Source organism: Hetaerina americana, unplaced genomic scaffold, assembly GCF_022747635.1.
Source record: "Hetaerina americana unplaced genomic scaffold, ioHetAmer1.1.p SCAF_257, whole genome shotgun sequence".
In the NCBI taxonomy this organism is placed as follows: Eukaryota; Metazoa; Arthropoda; class Insecta; order Odonata; family Calopterygidae; genus Hetaerina; species Hetaerina americana.
In genome coordinates this window covers 169818-190788 of record NW_027286827.1, presented here as the reverse complement: position 1 = coordinate 190788, position 20971 = coordinate 169818, and the positions used below count along the sequence as shown (strand labels likewise).

Below are 20971 nucleotides of genomic sequence, written 5' to 3'. Positions count from 1 at the left end.
CATTAAACTGCGGACCCCTTGGTGCCTTTCGACAAGAGGATACTAACTCCCTTAACACCCTTCCTTTCCCATCCATCCCTAATGGCGCAAATGACCTTAGCTGTCAGTCGCCTTCCCTAAAACTATTACTACAAATGCTATTATTCACATAAATTCTGCTCAAATTACAAAATTCTTAGTAAAAGAATGGTATATATTAGCTGCGAATAATGTTATTAGATGTAAATTACGGAATGATAGAGAGACTGAGAGGTATACATACATAAACAATAATGAAGAAAAATGTCTTCATTTAAAATTACATGAAAGTGCAGTCACTTTTGGGGACACCTGATTTCCTCAGAGAAGACAAATATGACTGCACACTGCAGGTAATAGGATATGGATGGATTAATATCAATATTAATAGGATATGATATATATGGATTAATAGCAGATTAGGAGATTAATTAGTAGATCATGCAAGCCTGAGATGAGGCCAACACTCACTGCTCACAGTTGTAACCTTCTGTGAAATTCCTGCAATCAATGCACGTGCCAGTTTTGGAGTCACAGATGTCTGCATGGCCATTGCACTCACAGCGCTGGCAATTCGGGAAGTTCCAGAAACCAAGTTGACATTGATCACACTGACGCCCATAAGTGTTAGGTCGACATTTACACTGGCCAGTTTGAGCATCACAAAAGTTATCGAGAGCACCAATGGAATTACAGTCACAGGCTAAAAGAGAGCAGAGATAGTTACACACACATCAGAACTGAATTGAAGTGATATGGACACCAAAGAAAAAATATTGATAAAAATCATTAAACCAGAATTATAATGTAAATACCTCGACACCCTTCGGGTCCAAATCCAAATGTCCCAGATGCACAACGATCACACCGCCTTCCGACAACATTTGGTTTGCATTGGCACTGACCCCCTAAGGGACCACACAAAGCACTGAGGGATCCCGTGGATTCACATTGGCATTCTATAAAATAAAACATAGGAATAGTAATCATACATTAACATATAGTAAAGGTAAGCACCAAAATAGTATCTCAATGAGAAATTTTATTCATTTATATCTTCAAGGGTAAAATCTACATGCCACCTCAAGCTGGTCTGATCATTCATGGCAAAAAATTTTAACTTTCAATTGAAAAAATTCATAGCCAATTACCATAAGCTCCATCATAAACATATAGACCAATACTGTGGTGATATTTCTTGCACACATCAGGAATATTCCCCTTCACCACTGTATAAAATGCTTCCCCGCAGTGGTACCGCTCGTACTCCTGTCTTTTGTTTTCATTGGCTGGTGAGCCACGGAAAAAGGGCAGGCTATCAATGCGAGGTACCAGTGCAATCTGGAATATAACACAAAAGATTAGGATGGACATGTCATGAGATTTTGACCACAAAGTTCAGTGGAAACTGATTCTCTTTCCACCCTTTTGTATGATATTTCATTCCCTTAAGAAATAGAGGTTGTACAAAGGTGATTGGGTGATGGGATCTGAATGCTGAAATGAAAAGAAAAGCGAGATGTCCTCATGAATTCCATGGAGCTTTCTGGACAATTAGCAGAAAATTTCAGCCAGAGAAATATGCAGAGATGTATACCACCAGCAGTCTCAGAGCATAATATATGCATGGGAGGGGTGGATAGACTGGACCGACTACTATCCTCGCTCATATAATTATGAAGAAGATAGGTTGGCATGATTAAGTTGCTCTCCACACTACACAAATTTTGTTGATGACAAAATACTGAGATTTATGTATCTGTTGAATGTATGCATTCTTAAGACTAAAAGTTATTGGACAACCCATTGACATTGGGCAAAGACAAGGATACATTTCAGCCCCAACGACTATTACAATTCACTCACATGTGGAAGATCTGGCTAAATTCAACCTTCTGACAGTCAAAAGGAGCAGAAATAAACAAAAAGATTGTAGACTCCACATCAAAGAAAGGATACCACACTCGGACATTCTCAATGCCCTCATCGCTCTGATAATCATCCTCTTTGCCTTGAACATTCTTTCAAAGGAAATTTATGGAAAGAAATACTGACATAAGAGAAACTGGTTTTATTTAGAAATTTAAAATATATTATCAAAAATTTAAGGCAGAAAAAGACACATTTCAATGAAATGTTCACTAGTAAACACCCTGTTGTTTTGACTGCGTGTGATTGTATTAATATCAATTGTTTACATTTACTCCTTGATCTAATTTATACCTGGCTATGCAAAAATGAGGAAAAATAATTGTTAGTGTAGACATTTTCTAATAAGAGCTTTGAAAATTCCTGTTATATACACCAGAGCAAATAATTATAAGCAGCAGGGAATATGTTTGGAATGTCAGGAGTATGTTCAATCGGTTAATGGAAAATATCAAAAGTCGAAGCTGGCCAGATAACAAAAGAGGGTAACACATGGCTAGGAATGCATCCTATCTCCCGTGGTGAGATGGAGTGGGCCCCTAGGAAGAAAGCACAAGAGCATTCACTAGGTGAAGGTTTGTCTTTATAGAGGCCAGAATTTCCCACGAGGGTTATGCTGTAGCCTGTAAAAACACTCCTACACCATAAATTTGTGACTATTCAATAATTATCAGTCAATAACTTTCATCCTACTGAAGTTATTACATGTGTGTTCCGATAACCAATTTATATGTCGACAACAGACAATGCAGTTATTTCAAAACATTGAAATTAGGCTTAACTAGGAGGTAAGGAACAATGAAAATAAAACTTTGTGAGTTCAGTGGATAAGAATTGAAAATGAGAAGGGGAGGATAGAAAAAATAATTTAGAAGCCAAGTGATATTAATATTGAAAGGAATATATATACGAGGATGGTCTGGAAAATTCTCGGCCTTGCCCATAGATGGCACTACTACTCACATGATTATTTTTTCTTTCATGTTAACACAACTGTGAGCAGAGGCTGAGTGAAATTGAAATTGAGAAGGTGTTTGAAATTGCTTATGCTGCAGGGATATCAAAAGAATGCATCAGTTACATTTTTCACAAGGATTTGCACATGCAAAAGATTGGCGTAAGATGGGTGCTCTGCACATTGTGGATCAAAAATGTATTTGGATGACATTTTCAAACATTGATTGGCTTGCTTAGCGAAAATCAGGTGATTTTCTGCATAGACATGTGACAATGGATGAAATATGGATTGGCCGAAACAAGATGCTAGAACCGAAACAACATTCCATTCAGTGGACAGAGGTAGTTCTCTGGCACAAAAGAAGGTGAAGATGGTGCAGTCAGCGAGGAAGGTCATGGCACTGGTTTTTTGGGACCCAAAAGAAATTCTGTATATTGACTACTTTGAAAAAGGTAAAGAAATCAATGGGGAGTATTATTCTAACCTTCTAACAAAACAGAGCACAAAAATTCATGAAAGCAGACCTGACTTGCAGAGAAAAAACTGTTTTCCATCAGGATAATGCACCTGACCAAAACATGCCTTGGCGATGGGAAAATTGAAGGATTTGCACTATGAAGTGCTGGAACATCCACCCTATTCCCCAGATTAGGCTCCCTCTGACTTCCACGTCTTCTGAAAACTCAAAAAAGTGTCCTCACTGGTCAACGTTTTTCGTCCAATGAAAAAATGAACTAAATTGTGGATTGTAGGCAGGTACTTTGCAACAGAAAAATAATACAGAGATAGGATAATGGCACTGGAGTACCACTGGGCAAATGCATTCATATTAAAGGCTCTTTTGAAAACATAAATTGTCATTTTCATCATCAGGCCGAGAACTTTCCAGATTGCCCTAGCAGATGCTAAACACAAGAAAATAAATATAAAACATTAGGTTTCACTTTCCATCCCAGCAACACTGCAAAATGAAAGTGCCATCAAAGGGGGGCTTGAAGGTTAGTGATTAGACAGGTTGAGAAGAGGAAAAGGGGAAGGCAGCATTTATACAAAGGCAGGCTTCCATAAACCCTTTCCATAGGAGAGAAAATACACATGTTTATGACTCAATGGAAGAAACTTTAAACCTAATTATGTTATTTAAATTGTATTAATGACAGAACTCACAGAGTCTACGAGTACTGATGCTGATGGAGTGTCAATCTGACTGTCAGAACGCTTGAATTCAATTCGGATTTTATAGGTTTTCCCAGCTTCCAAACAAACTGGCGGATAAACTGTCATGCCTCCAATACCTGAAAATATAAAATTGTGTCACCTAAAATATGTGTGCATTAAAATTAGCAGTTACATCCATTTAACTTTGTATTCAATGCTTAGTTTCTCAATTATCTTGATATTACTTAAATTTTTATTAAATGCAACCATTTTCTAAGCCTATATATGTAATAGCAGATATGTGACATCCCATTAGGCCAACACACATTGTTTCGCATGAGTACCACATGTGAGATGGAACAAAACGCACTGTATGGTATAAATTTAAGATTTGTTTGGGAATACTTTTAGGAAGTTCTTACTATGAAATATTAAAACTCGACTGCTTACTAATGGTTCAAAATAATGATATCAAAATTTGTAATCAAGACAACCATTTCCTATGTCTGATACAGAAAAACACATATCAGCACATATATTTCCAATGAATTGTCTTGTGCTTATAGGTCAAAGTTACCTCTGGACCATATGATGCACAGGATGATTTTAGAGTGCATTTTGCAGTAAAAAAAGGGCGTTATGGGAAATTAAGCAGGCCAAAAATTTAATAGAATTCTGATATAAAATGCAAACAACTGCAGCACACACTATATCATTAGGTCATAACACTAGCATTTTAGCGAGTTAGAAAATGGAATGTAGAAGCATTAAATGGTTTGAAAAGGAAGGAATACAAACAGGCGGTAGAGAATATCATGGAGGATGGTAAAGAGCTTAGTACTATCAAAGAAAAATGGGAAATGATCAAGAAAGGGTTGTCTAAAGCCGCAAAAGACACTATTGGAACCGTTAACACTAAAAGGACTAGAAAACCATGGATCACGGATGAGATGATTACAAAGATGGATGAGCGGCGAAAATGGAAGAATGTTAATACAGAATTAGGTAAAATGAAGTACAAAGAATTGAACAATAAATTGAGGCGGGCAACAAATAAAGCAAAAGAAGCATGGTGGAAGACGCAGTGCGAGGATATGGAAAGTCTGCAGAGGAAGGGTGAAATCGGTGCGCTGTACAGCAAAGTTAAATCGTTATCGGGAAGTAAGAAAGGAAGAGCTATGCTAACAGTTAGAGATAAGGCGGGTAAGGTAATAGTTGAAGCAGGAAAGATCCAAGAGAGATTGAAGGAGTATATAGAAGAACTGTATAGTAAGGAGCTTAGAGCAACAAAGTTAGACATTGAAAAAGAAAATGACGTAGAGGAAGACAGCTTAGGTCCAGGCATACTAGACAATTAGATAGAAAGGGCATTAAGGGAGATGAAACTAAATAAGGCCGTGGGGGTAGATAACATTCCCGTGGAACTTTTAAATGCTTAGGAAAATGTGGGAGGAAGAGGCTTTATGGGCTGATCCATAGAATTTATGAGGAGGGAATCTGGCCGGAAGACTTTGTGAGATCAGTTTTAGTTCCTATTCCGAAAAAGGTAAAGGCCACGTCATGTGAGGACTATAGGACAATTAGTTTGATATCCCTCGCAGCTAAAGTTGTTCTCAGGATCATAAACAAAAGGATAGAGAGTAGGGCAAATGATTACTTAGGAGATGATCACTTTGGGTTTAGGAAGGGGAAAGGTACGCGTGATGCCATTGCAGTAATGAGATTATTAATCGAGAGGAATTTAGAACACAACCAGGAGGTATTTGCCTGTTTCGTAGATTTCGAAAAAGCGTTTGATAGAGTGAATTGGGAAAAACTAATGAATATATTGCAGAAAATAGGAATAGATTGGAGGGAAAGGAGGCTAATCCGCAACCCGTACATGTCTCAGACTGCTCAGGTGCGGGTGGGAAACGGGGGAGTCCGGATGGGCAGTGCTAGGAAGGGGCGTAAGGCAGGGTTGCCCATTATCACCGTTGCTGTTCAACTTGTATGCAGAGGAAATGATCAAAGAGGCATGGGAAGAACTCAAGGTAGGAATGAAAGTGGGCGGGGAATTCGTAAAATCAGTTAGGTTTGCTGATGACCAAGCTTTAGTTTGTCAGTCAGCCAAGGGGTTGCAAGCATTGCTGAGTGAATTGGAAATTCAGTGCGACAGGTATGGGATGAGAATCAATATTAATAAAACAAAGGTTATGCGATTTTCTAGAAAGAAAAAGACTAAGCTAAACATTAAAATAGGAGGGCAAAAACTAGAGCAGGTAGAACAGTTTACGTATCTTGGTAGTGTTTTGGACCAACACGGTCAAAGTAGTAGGGACGTAAGGAGAAGAATTGCGCTAGGCAAAGAGGCTTTCACGAGGAGGAGGGAGTTGATGACAAGGACTTTGAGTAAGGATGTTAAGAAAAGACTCGTAAAAACTTTGATATGGAGTGTAGCTATGTACGGTGCGGAAACGTGGTCATTGAAGCAGGAGGATAGACGTAGATTGGAGGCTTTTGAAATGTGGGTGTGGAGAAGAATGGAGAAGGTGAAATGGACAGAGAAGAAAACAAACGAGAAGGTACTTGGTATGGTGGGCAAAGAGAGGGGTTTGCTGGGAGCAATCCTATGGAGGCAGGAAAAGTGGCTGAAGGGGGTATTGACCGGCAGCGGGATGTTGAAGACTGTGATAGAGGGGAGAATGTAGGGCAAAAGAGGAAAGGGAAGGAACAGGATAAGGATGTTGGACGGGATGAAGGGAGGAAGAAAGTACTCAGAGATGAAGAGGGACCTGATATAGAGTAGGATGATGGATTTTGTGTTTTGTTAGGAGTAATAAAATGTTTGTTTGGTAGTTGTGTCCATCCAAGAAACCTACCTTAACCGGTAGATTACCTTAAAAAAAACACTAGCATACAACTGAACATATCACCCGTTAGACATAATGGTTATTGAAAGAGTTAACCTTGCTTCAATGATGTCCTTTTGATGTCATCCTGTGGGAGTGAGTTAATGCATGGGGAATCCACACCAATGGAATCCAGTCTCTCTACAATTACATTCACATCATCCCATTTCCCAGGTAGCTGAAATGAACAAAAAGCAAAATTATCAAACTAAGATAATAACATATATAATATGGCCAGTGAACTCAAACGATATTTACTATATTTAAAAAGTGACTATATGGGTATAAAAAAATAATTAATTGATATAGTCGCGATGAATAGTAACGACTAACTAAGTGACAAAAAAGCAAAAGTAGACTCCTTTACCTGATTCTCATACCGAATGACAATATCGTATTCCATGCTTGTCTTGATATCATTTACGGTGAACTCCAAATGAGAATCTTCAAAAACCCTCATAAATCCAAGACCTGACCAGGTCATCTCACGTCCATCTCGGTAGGGCTCTCTGAGGATCACCTGACATTTCTGCAAATGAAAAAGTTGATATCATTCCGATAATGCAAAAATGACTGACTACCCTGGTTTTCTTTTCTACTTCTGACTCTATGGTATTCACTGGTGCAGCTAATTTCAGCCAATTTCCACTGGTATCAAAATGAGACGAGGGAACAATTAAGACTTTCTTTATCAAACAATTATGAAAGGTTACAATGCAGCAATTTCAAAGTGTAAAAATAAATCATTCCCCTTGACTGAGATTCAAACCTGGATCCCTCGATGTCCAGCCATGTGTTTTAGCTAGTTAAGCTACTCAGACCTTTGAAATGGTTGCACTGCAATGCCCATTAGTGGATGACTCCTTTAAAAGTTAATGCCATGGCATCTCCCACTGTTTCTTGGAATTACGAAACCTCATTCACTAATTCCAATAGTGTTCCTCCAAATGGCCGAATAGGACATTTTAAAGTGCTGCCTAAAAGGAGCAAATGTGTTTGAAGTTCCCTTCAGTAGAATGTCCAACAGTAAGATTTTGGGAAGTTGAATTGACAGGATATGGTTATGACAAGATACAGCATGAATGGCATCAAATTTCACACCATCTAGGGAAAGAATTACACTAGTAATAATACATAATTCTTGGTTTAAAACATTTTGTAAACACGCCGGGTTACAGACAAATATGATTAAAAATCCTGAATCCCTTTAGGCCAGATTTGCACCTAAACCAGATAGATCCACCATGAATGATGCATACATGCACAGATTAATAACAGTAATTAGGTACCACAACCACATGAATGATAAAGATATGCTACTTAAAACCTGGGAACATGAGCAGGAAACAACAGCCTTGTTCCTCCAGCTGCCTTCCATCCACCCCCACCTACAATCAACTCCCTGCCACCAACCCCAGAAGTTGAAAAATAATGGAAGGCCATCTACAAACCCTTGAAGCAAATAGATAGATTCATTCTAACCACATCCCATTCCATAGAACATTGAAAATGCAACCAAAATTATGTGGATGGGCCCCTTCAAGTCAAGTCCATGATTGAATTTTCAGCTAGGGCTGAAACTAATGCGGAAGCAGAGGAAATGGAAAAATGGAGGAAATATCAGGAGATGCTTTGTGGCTGAGGCAGTTATGACTCGGGGGATCGAGATGGTGCGGTGGCTATTGTACTAGCTTCCCACCCAGAGGGCCTAGGTTCAAATCCCGGTGGTGTTGAATATTTTTCAGTGGTATCTCCATCCTTACTTGAGGTGCTTTGTGGAGGGCACTTTGTGTGGAGTTAGTACGCCATCCGTCGGATGGGACGTTAAGCTGCGGACCCCTTGGCACCTTTCGTAAAGAGTAGGCTAATGCCGACGCTGGGTTTCTCTCCACCCTTCATCCTTTCCTGTCCATCTCCTATGGCATGACCTCAATGACCTCAGCGGTCGGTCGCCTCCCCTAAATACTACTACTACAGTTATGACTCAGCTACTCGACGAAGTTCATAAATCTCATCACATGCCAGCTCAGTTGAGTTAAAGGCTCACTGATGGGCAACTCATTGAAGGCATCATGGCCTTCAGGGCAAAGGTGGAAGAAGTTGAAGCAGGGGGCATGCAGAAGGCCATCCCTCTGTGGTCCTTTCATTTACTCTAGACGAATGACCCTGCAGCACAAGATCCTCCCATCCACAGCAATGTGGTGAAACCTGGTGCCCCACAGTGCCTACCCCTTCTCTCTCTCTCTCTGCCTTTGCAATGGCAATGAAACATTGTGTTTGTCAATGACCATTCTCCACAATTATATGATAATAATAATTATATGTTGGTAGTCATCCATCCTTAGCATGATTTTGCATTCATTACAAGGGGAACAATAGTAGTAAAGTACAGATAGTACAAAAATATTTCAATTTACACCTTTAATACTATTGAAAACTTTCAATTTTGTGAAATTAAAAACTTTTAAGAGAGGTGAGGCATTTAAAACTTGTATTATTTTTAAGTATATCCAAGTTTCAAAGCATGTAATTATCATTACAACTGTAATATTGTTATAAGTTTTAGGTGCTTGGAAGAGAGTAGCATGGATAATCTCCAAAACAGATGACCCACACAGGGATAATTGAAAGTTTACTGTTTAAGGTATGAGAACGACAAATAAGCAATCAGCTTTCAGCGTTTTTAACTATGTGAAATGTTTCAGGGTTCAAGGTTATTGGTAAAGAAAAAACAAATAATTTAGCACAAGGTAGATGGCAGATTTTCATCTTAAATGCCACCAAACATATGGCCATAAGAGGCGAGAATTATATGTTATTATCCATCACCTTGATTATTGATTGATGCATTCCCATAAATTAACACAAATTGATACTCTACATTATCCTTAAGGGGAACCTTAGGTCCCTGCATGTAAGTTTGGACAAAATGTATTTATCTCTTAAATTGCAAGTCTAAATTGAAATTATTCATAGTTTCATTGAGAAATGTTTGAAAGTCACCAAGTATGCAAAATGCCTATTTAAGATTTGTAAAATTCAACAGTGACTGCTACTTAAAACTTCACCTCTCTTGAAAATAACACCTATGCAAAAAATCAAATGGAACGCCCAATAGAGGCATTCAAACAGGAGTTGGACATCAAACAGTGATGAAACAGCATGACAGCAGAGTTTCCCTAGGTTTTCAACATAAAAAAAACCATAATTTCTGACCCTTGCTAATAATGTCATTGTTTGTTTTTGACCAGGAAAAACCTCATAACAGCATTTAATTGTTTGACTCTGCAGACATAGGGTTAGCCCTTATATAGGCCATGAGATTAACCCATTAGCACTACTGGTGCCAAACATCACACAGAATCATTACTGAGTAGGAGCACACACCACATCCTGACCATTCAGCTGGAAATTTGCTACTTTGCACCAAATATGTCAGCAAAAATTCAGGAATTCCACAATGCAGTATACTTATACCCTAGATACATTTTGTTGACCTACTACGGAAGGAAGAATACAGCAGTACTCAAGTGCATGTAGATAATTTTATGGAAGATGCCCTATTTTTATTTTTGCTGAATTAGTATTACCAACAAGAATTGACTGGCCTGGTGGGATACCAGGAGTGGCCCTGGTAGCCCACCATATGATGGACCAAGATAGGTAACAATTCCCATTAAAAATTAACTGAGATATGGATCAATTGGTAAAGACATTAGGCCAGAAAGGTTATGAATAGAAAGATAATATGATGCAGATAAAGATAGCTTAGGTCAAGGTTAACTCAATGGCAAAATAGAAAGGGCATCAAGGGGATTGAGACTAATAAAGTCATGCGGCCAGGCAAAATTCCCACCCAACTAGTTAAACATTTAGGAAATTTTGTGGGATGAAGGGTTTTTATGGACTAATTTGAACATTTATGAGAGATGAATTTGGCTGGAAGAATTCATCAGATCAGTGTTAGCTCCTAATCCAAAAAAAGGGAAAGGCAACCATATGCGAGGGCTACAGAGCAATAAGTTTGATTTCATGCGCAGCTAAAGCAGTCCTCAATTCTCACCACTTTCCCTTCTACATTCCTTTCGCCACCCCACCTACCCACTCCAGAAAAGGGAGACCACTTTCCATTTCCCTCTAAGCCAACCCTTTGCTCATCCTCCCAGCGTCAACCCAAGAAATCCTCCTCATTTTAGCTATCCAGCCTACCACCTGATGATCGAGTGATCGACTTTTTTCTCAACCATCTGAGGTATTGTTCCAAATGGTTGACATTAGTGCATCATTTTCATGACATTTTCAACAAAAGGCTGCAAAAGGTCACTTATGAATCTTTATTGAGCCAGTGTTTTGACGCTGTTTTTGGAGGGCATTTAGTCTCCATGGAATGAATGGCATCTGTTGCAGCACCAGGGGAAGATCAGGTATATGGCTATTAAAATGTGATTTACCCTTAATTTGCTCAATATTTTGAGAGAACAACCTCAGCTTGCACATTTAGTTGAGTGCCATGTATATTGTTTACAGCATCCCAAGTGCTAGTCTATATCTTGTCTTTAAAAGGGCAAAAACTATGAAAACAGTTTCAGTAACGTCCAATTATACCACTAAAATAAACTACCATGTTCAGCCTTCCTGGTAGCTCTGCAAAACAATCCTGAGATTGAGGAACCTGCAAAAGGTGATTCAAGTATTCCTGCTGACAAATTTCATACAAAATACAGACTCATGGGTTAATTTGCCAAGTTGTGGAGAGCATTTACACAGTGGAATGGCTTTTAGTGTTTTCTGGCAATGCTATGCAATAATGGTATATGATAACACAATAAAAAGTTGGTTATGCCAATACAAAAATCAGAAAAGTTTGGCTTTAATTACTTGCCATTGAAGCTGTAATGGAACACTGAAAAAAGGTCATCATAAAATTACCTAGTGAATATAATACCAAGTGATGTTAATGCTACAGTCTTACTTTAACTAATCCTACATACCCTATACACATGTTTCAATAAAAATATTTTTGTCAATTACATTAAATATGGTTAACATTGGGGAGTCTCAGAATCTGCATTGATTTCAGCATGCAAACCCAGCTATAAAAATTTAGTTCACTCTTTCAAATATTGGTCCAAGAAGATAAAAACCACACCAGGTGAAGAGAATAAACAAAATTCTACTAAAAACCTTCACCAATTGATTGAAAGCATAAATTCTTACATTTTGAGAAGACCTAAATTCCTTTCCAACACTGCAATTCTGAAAGAGAATGTACAATCATAAGAGTAATGATTCAAATGACAAATAAACAGCCCGTAAGGTCATTATCAGAAAAATTTGAGAATCACAAACAACCTTGGAGAAAACATTTTCAGGATTTAATCCAATGAAATTATATCAGAATATTTCGAAAACCAAAGAAAAAATAATTTCACTGCATACATAAACAATGTAGCAGTAGACATTTGGAACATGACAATGTTTTGTTGTGCATAGATGAAGGTACACATGTATAGTTAAGGGGGAGATAGCTCTATTGTCTACATGAAAAAATCCAATGCATTGGTTTCAAAGTACCTCCTCCACATGCATTCTTGTTTCACACAGCTGCCACATTTACTAGATACATGTGGCTATAGCAGTGTTAAATGCTCTGTGGCAGAACCTTTTCATTCATGTTTAGTTAATTTTATATTTTACATTTTTTACTTCCTACATATGGCAGTTAAGGGGTTATTGGATGACATTCTGGATCTTTTGAGCAAAACAGAATTTATTTAGGAGTTCATATGAATCCTTGAGAGCTTTGGATAAGGATTAAGCTCGTCATTCGTTGCTAATGAAGCTGGTATCGCTCCTTCAAAAGTTAATACAATTTTGAAGGAGATTTATGAAGACTGTTATGCATGAGTTTGTAAAATAATGATAGGAAATCCTCATTTATTTCATAAAATCACTTTGACTATGAAGGATTGAAATGGTGCCTATATGGTGCTGAGCCACAATTTTTCAATTTAAGATATGAGGGAAAGTGAGACAAAAATATTTCTTAGGGTTAAAAGTATTCGTTGATTCGTAAAATATGTGAATAAAATATTTTATTCACACAAATTTGATGTTATTCAATGTTTTTCTTTTCTCATTCTTGACCGTGCTTTCTGAAACCCTGCCGTGGATGAACAACCAAAGCGCAACTTTTTATTCCCCATAAACCCAGAGTCAAAGTGTAAATCCATGCAACTCAAACAGGTCACTCTGCATCATCAAACCAAGTTGGGATGCGCATTTATAGATAACTTCCCTACTTTTAATCTTAATTTGTGTAACATTCCAATCTCTTCAACCCAAAAAGTGATAATTTTTGCACTGGGGCTATTTATTTAACATCCCCAACTTTCATGGAGAAATTACTCCTTTTCTAAAAGTCCCCCTTTGAAGGTTTATCAAACAAAGGCATCTTTTAAGTCTCTCCTTACCTCACCATTCCATTTCTCACTTCTGCATCCTTCCCAAAATTCATAAACCAAATAATCCTCGCCGTGTCATTGTTTTTCAGGATAGATGAGAACACAGCTTCATTTTTGTTGACAACTATCTTTAAACTCCTGTTCAGTCCCTACCTTCTAGGCCAAAGATCCCAAACTATTTGTATACACTCTTTATAGATAACAGATTGAGATATATTTATCTATTGATAGATTTCAGTTTTATCTACCAACTCTATTTCCCTAGTTAAGTGGTGGTTTTTCTTGTCAGTTGTCTCCATCTCACTTGATCAACTTCTTGCTTGCTCACATATGCCTCTGTATGATGTTCCACCAGTCCAAGTCAATACATTTGACTCTCTTTAACTGACTCTTGACCATGCCATTCCCTCCACATGGATATGATTACAAATGCTCTTTTTCCTCAGACTGATAATTGTGAATATTACATTGGGCTTTACGTTTAACCTCATTTATTTGAGAGGCCATATGCTCCTGCCCTCTCTACCTCAAGTGCAAACGCCTTGGATATCTGCCTCCTCCTGTGCCTCCTTTTAGCATCAAATTAACAAAAATATTAATCTCACAGGACTAAGGAGCCCTTGAAAGTACACTTAATCAGTTTCTGGATGGGAATTTGGTCATTTTCAAACTTCACATTGCTTCTGTCATCATTGGACTTATGCAAAAGAAAAAGGGCTATGCCAGGATTTCAATTGGAATTCATAATTTTCTCAGCACTAAAAATAGCAAAATAGTTTCATTTGCACAGTTTAAATTTTTTTTTACTTGCATGGCAATAAATTATGGATTACGTTTTAAATTATGCACTCCTTTGAGTGCATGATTGAAAAATAAACACCTTTAATTAAAATATAAAAAAATCCCACTTCTATCGCATGCCAAACTTTACAAATGTACAATATTTTATACTGCTATCATTAAATAAATAATCAATCTTTTTTCTCAATCGGATGTCTAATGGTAACATTGATCAACAATTAGGAACAAAATTCATTGGTTAACTAAATGCTTATGTAACTGGTGATTGTCTCCAGTCTCTCAAAGAAAAGAAACATGGTGAAAAAGAGAGTAAATTTGAACATTTTTTGTTTCGCCCAGAGAAACTAGTGAGCTTACATTGTATAGCTATTTCTAAATAGTTTCTTTCCATTTTTGATATGCAATTAAAAGCATGGGTTCAGCATGCTTGCAAGTAAATATCAAAATTATATTGGACTCAATCTCTATAATTGGATCCAAGGTATTGTGGTAGGGACAAGATACAATTGAGACTAGCTCAGATTCCTGTCGCTAAGTTTGTACGCTCTGATTTAAAAACTTCTGGAAAATGTAAGACTTCACCATATGAAGCACATCGGAAATTTGGAGCCTAAATGTAATAAGTTTTACTGGAGCACTGGAACGTTTGAAAATGCACCATAATGCAGAGATGCTAAGCAGCAATTAATAGTTATTTGAATAACTTTTGAAATTTTATTTTTGCAATTATCTTTACATACCTCACTTCCTCGGGCAAGTTCAGCTTCATAGAGAAAGAAATCAAGGTGACCTGTAAAGAAACCTTGCTCTGGTTGATTACAGGTTCTTCCAATTACATGTGGACGGCACCTAAAAAAAAAAGACACATTGTAAATCATGAAGTATAATGAAATGAGTTCTTCACAAAAGAAAAGTACTTTTTCTCCTTAGATAAAACCAACTTCAATGGAATAATACCTGCATTGCCCTGTGATCACATCACAGTTGTTATCATAAGCACCGCCAGAATCACAATCACAAGGCTTGCACCCATCTCGATCTTCCGAGAGGCCAAAATATTCAGGAAGACACTGGTTGCAATCACGTCCAGTAACATAGCGTTTGCAGGTACATTCACCAGTCAGCATATTACATCCCTGATTTCCAATGGTTCCAGATGTATTACAGGTACAAGCTGCAGATTGAAATATTTCTTTATTACACAGATCATCAACAATTATACATGCAGTCAATGGCAGTACAATCCTTTACCTTGGCAACCATCGGGGTTATCTTCATTAAAATTCCAAAATCCATTCTTACATCGGTCACATCGACGACCATCCACATTTGTTTTGCAGTGGCATCGACCTGACTCCAAGCCATTTATCAAGTCTGTACGAGAGTCACAAATGCCATCGTCCAAGGCTCCGACAGGATCACAGTCACAAGCTGTGAATTTAAAAAAATATTGAGGACACTTTAATGATGATAATGACCATAAAATAAATAGAGTGAATTCTAACCACATAAAAAAGATGGCTAAAATAATGATTAATTAATATGGAGTTAGGCAACTTACGCTGACATATTTCAGGATCTATGATATCCCGCCCTGGATCTTGATAGTAAAATGATTTACACTGCTCACAATTTCGTCCCATTGTGTTGTGCAGACAACCATCACAAACTCCACCACTCACATTGCCACTCAATCTGTATACTGCCTCATCAAAGTGACATCTTGTCGCATGCCTGTTACAGTTACAAGCTGAAAAGAGGGGGGAAACATCAAGTAAATTGCGTTGGTAACGTCCCAAAAAAAAGCAAATTGGAATCAAATGTATGATAAAAATAAAAACACAACCCTCAAAACCTATTAAGGAAAAGGTGACGGAACTCGAGACATTAAACCATTGGTTCTCATCCTTCATGAGCTAATAACCACTAAAAACTAAATGAACCACAAATGTCGAACTAATGGAGTTGGACTGGTAATAAATGAATATGAAGAAAAGGGAGAAGTGGCAAAAAAATATTCTTATATTCTTAAAACATGGTCATACATATTTTTTATGCATATTAATACCTTGCAAACCCACTCCAAAAAACTCTGTGACCTAAACTGGGGCTTTGGCTGGTTGCATAGCCATTTAAGTGCTAAATGAGATTGCCAAAATGGGTATATAAATTTGATTAGCAATAAAGAGAGATCATATATATTTATTTTGCAAATATTTTATTTTTTTATATTGTTTGTCTAATGTGTAATGCAAGTTTCACTGATTTCATTGCAGTATTGCACCAGCAGCAGAGTTGCCAGTTGAAATGTGTTCCACTCGCCCACATCAAATATGGATGTTACACATGATGCTGAATTGAAATTTTCCTTTGGCTGTAAGAAGTCATTAGTCAAGGCCTATGCACCATGGCAGGAGACTGATGAGTGCTCTCCACTAAGCATCTCAAGAAGGGATCAGGATATTTCTGAATAATTTCTGTCATCTACAGGAGTTGAACCTGGGCCCTCCAGGGGGAAAGCCTAGCCACCACATGGTCCAAATCCCCTAACAATTTCAAAGGAAGGCGAAGCAGGAGCTCCAGCCACAGCCCTTATGGAAGTAAATATTAGCATTCCTGAAGCCATTGTGAGAGAAGATCATTGACAAAAATCTCATGAGCACTCTCAGAAATATAAAAAATTTATTGGATGCCACCCATGCATTGGCAACAGAAAAATCAACAGGCAATAGTATTATTTGTCACAGAAGAATTATTATACTAGGACCAAACAAATACATCCTAATTATATTCTATGTTCCTTTCTATTACTGATTTCCTTACAGCTATGGAATCACGTGTCCTTCTCTCTCCTCCCTGAACCTAAACTTTGAAAGAGAGCAAGTTTTAGGATTTATGGAGAGACATGGCATGGCTGGGGAAGAGAAGGCTTTTACAGAGAAATTCAAAGAAGACAAGAAAAGTGAATGCAGCAGATAATGAGATGCTGAGCACTTATGATGGAGGGGAGACTGTTGATTAGGTGAAGTGAAGGGAGGAAAAGAATAGGCATTCTGAATGTAATTAAGGAAGGTAGATAGTATGCAGAGCTAAATAAAGTGGCCGTGGAGAAGATTGGAAGAGATAATGCAAACAGAAGTGAAAACAATCTAAGTTTAGAGGTGGTGAGGGAGGTTGCTGAGAAAGGTTCCACGAAGGTATGAGAACTGGGCGCAGGGGATGAAGGCATACCCTTGTGGGGCCACATTAACCTGGTCCCCATAATTTTTCAGATACAAACCAGAAAAACAAAAAAAGGTTTGGTTGCACAGAGGTGCAAAAATACTAAATTTGAGTGCCAATGCTAGCAGATTAGGTTGACTTAAAACCTTTCTGATCATCAGTTTTAAGTACAGCAAAGAATATTGATCTCTCAGTCCACAAATTAGCTTCATTTTTGGAGTATTCCACAGAACTCTGAATTCATTTGAAGAACAATAAAATGCACCAAGAGAAGACAATCTAGAGCAAGGAACAGAGTGAGAATCTTAACAAAATTTGGCAAACATGAAATAAGTAATAGGCACAGAGAGTTGGCTGTGCAATGACATAAATGACCAAGAAATTTTCCCAATAGATTTCAAAGTTTACCGACACGATAGAGATACAAGACCCGGAGGAGGTGTTTTCGTGGCAGTTAAAAGTCATTTTGAAAGCAGACAAGTTTCATTTGAAAATAATAACATAGAAAGTGTTTGGTGCACCTTAATACGGACCAATCAACCCAACATAAATTTATGCTCTTTCTACAGACCTCCAGACTCAGATTTGAAAACACTTCACACCCTCAACGATCAAATTTACAATTTTACACGTAAATATAATAACAGCATAAACATAATTGGTGGCGACTTTAATCTCCCTGGTATAGATTGGGACAACAATATCGTTAAATCTGGGACCCGCGATCGCGAATCTTGCAATTCCATGATAAAATTGGTTCAAAGAAACTCCCTCCATCAAGCAGTACGCATGCCCACCCGTGGAAAGAACATATTGGATCTATTTCTAACAAACACGCCTGAACGTATTATTAGTGTATCAACTGATGAGGGCTTGAGTGACCATAAAGCAATTAATGTCCACTTGGACATAGAAATTAAAAAGATCATTAAACCAAAAAGAAAAATTTATAATTACCATAAAGCAGACTTTGAATCCTTTGCCAATCAATTAAACTCTTCACTACCCGAGTTCAAAACCCGCTTAAGTCATGTCAACGTGGAAGAAACTTGGACAGAATTTGTCAATATCATGCAAAAAGGAATCGTAGATTTCATACCTATAAAATACGTTAAAGCAAATCGCGACCCCAGGTGGTACAATAAAGACGTTAGAAAAGCCCTTCGAAAGCAGAGAATGCTACACTCTAGGGTAAAGAGGGCAGGCGTGAACACATCATCCCCTGAGAATAAACAATTATGGGACACATATAGATCCTCCAAAATTGAAACCAAAACACAATTACGTAGCGCTTTACTGGACTTTAAACGCAAAGTACTTTGCGAGCACTTGGACACTGACCCCAAAGCTTTCTGGTCATATGTTAGGGAAGTAAATGGGAGTAAACAAACCGTGGCTTGCTTAAGGGATTGTAGCAATATAATTCATACAGACAGTGAGGGTAAAGCTAACATCCTAAATTCATTCTTCCAAAGCGTTTTCTCGAATGATGTTGCCACCGCATATCTCCAAGAAACAATGCATACTCCACCCATGGAAAAAATAACAGTGGACCAACAAGGAATTCTAAAATTGCTTAACGAGATTAAACCCAACAAATCCCCGGGTCCCGAAAATATACCAGCTAGGGTGATAAAACATTTAGCTCCAAACATTGCCCCGTACCTTGAATTTATATTTAACAAATCCCTCACAGAGTGCAAAGTACCCAAGATTTGGAAAACCGCGCAAATAACGCCTATTTTTAAAGGTGGTGACAGGGAGGATCCCAGTAATTACAGACCTATATCTCTCACTTCTATCTGTTGCAAAATCTTAGAGCACATAATTGTCAGTTCAATAATGAGACACCTTGACAATATTAACTTTTTAAGTGACAATCAACACGGATTCAGGAAAACTCGCTCCTGCGAAACCCAATTAGGATTATTTACACATGATTTACTTTTATCGGGTGAGAGAGGTAGGCAAGTGGATGCCATCTTCTTAGATTTTCAAAAGGCATTTGATAAGGTCCCACATGGTAAACTCATTCATAAATTAAAGGTCGCGGGTATAAATAAGGGCGCCATAAGTTGGGTTAAAGATTTTCTTTCGGAGCGGGAACAGAGGGTAGTCCTTGATGGCGCTAGTTCCGACAGCGTTCGAGTCACGTCGGGGGTACCTCAGGGAAGTGTGATCGGGCCGTTGCTTTTCTTGATTTTTGTTAACGATTTGAACCGCGAAGTGAAAAGTAAAATTAGGATGTTCGCGGATGACACGGTGATCTATCGGGAGATATCTGGGGATGAGGATCGTTTTATTCTAGAGCAGGATTTAGATTGCATTACTAAATGGTGTTCTAACTGGGGATTGACTCTAAATTATAATAAATGTTCAGTGGTAAATTTCTTTAAAAGATCAACGGGATTTGCTTACAAATTAGCTGGAGGTGACCTAGCAGTAGTTGATACGGTGAAATACCTAGGTGTCACATTCACAAAAGACTTAACTTGGGGGACTCACATAAGTAAAGTCTGCGGTCAAGCATATAAAAAATTGGGATTCATTAGACGCATTGTCGGCAAAAGTGACTCGAAGGTCAAGGAACGTTGTTACCACGCTCTTGTAAGGCCTCATTTAGAATACGCATGCAGCGTGTGGGATCCGAGTGAAAAAGGTCTCATTCGGGAAATTGAGAAGGTTCAACGCCGGGCAGCCCGTTTTGTAAAAAATTCCTACGATAAAACGCAAAGCGTCACCGAAATGCTCATGGATTTGGGGTGGGAATCATTGGCTGAGAGACGATTCAATGCAAGATTGAAATTATTAAATAAATTTAGATCCGCATGTTTCAGCACCGAGGTCTCGCAAATTATTCGTACTCCTACATACATTAGTCGCTCGGATCATGCATATAAAATTCGGGAAATAGATGCCAGAACTAGCCGACTCAAGGACTCCTTCTTCCCACGGACAATACGGGATAGCAACTGCAGGGTTATAGATAGCAAAAATTCCACTTGCCACCCTCAGCGTCTAAAAAATAATTAGTTCTACTTAAATGCATGCTCTTCCACTAACCTTATGTGTTTTTCTATAATAACCCATTCTTTCCGAATGACCTCATTCGTGTTCCGTTCATCTGTTTTTAAGTCTCTTTCCTTTCAATCCCTCGTCCCTCTCCGCGGGGGGAAATTCCTGCTACCTGCAACGTTGGGTCGCATTCCCTGCCAATTAGACTCTTTGGGGGTAGAGTGTTTCGTGGTGCATTTTCATGTGGTAGTGATGTTTCAATTTCTTGCTTGTTGTGTCCTGGCTTCCGTGTTGTAGAATGTCTTTCGTGCTGCATCATGGGGTGCAGTTTTTTAGTTGTTTTGCGGTATATGTGTTTGCATGAGTATTGGATGAAGGGATTTTTGCATGAGTGTGTGCGCTGCTGAGGGTGTAATTTTCCGTGTTGTTTTTTTTTTTGCATGTGGTATTTTTCTTTTTTACGGTTGGTGACCTAACACCCCCCGCCACACGCCCTTGCGGCGGCTTGCGGGGTA

The 20971-nt window shown here is 38.3% G+C and overlaps 1 protein-coding gene across 3 annotated transcripts in view; it reads right to left on the bottom strand.

Moving 5' to 3' along the window:
- Nucleotides 1-20971, bottom strand: part of LanB1 (laminin subunit beta-1) — a 115100-nt gene that overhangs the window by 34279 nt on the left and 59850 nt on the right. For 2 of the 3 annotated variants that reach the window (XM_071586762.1, XM_071586764.1), the window contains 11 exons: nucleotides 15781-15969; nucleotides 15471-15650; nucleotides 15177-15393; nucleotides 14960-15068; nucleotides 12172-12210; nucleotides 7322-7483; nucleotides 7012-7132; nucleotides 4073-4200; nucleotides 1170-1359; nucleotides 834-977; nucleotides 490-721 (listed from right to left, as the gene is read on the bottom strand). In XM_071586762.1, the coding sequence (XP_071442863.1) occupies nucleotides 490-721; nucleotides 834-977; nucleotides 1170-1359; nucleotides 4073-4200; nucleotides 7012-7132; nucleotides 7322-7483; nucleotides 12172-12210; nucleotides 14960-15068; nucleotides 15177-15393; nucleotides 15471-15650; nucleotides 15781-15969 (1711 nt within the window). The remainder of the gene's footprint in view (nucleotides 1-489; nucleotides 722-833; nucleotides 978-1169; nucleotides 1360-4072; nucleotides 4201-7011; nucleotides 7133-7321; nucleotides 7484-12171; nucleotides 12211-14959; nucleotides 15069-15176; nucleotides 15394-15470; nucleotides 15651-15780; nucleotides 15970-20971) is intronic. The other variant, XM_071586763.1, reaches the window with a different exon arrangement.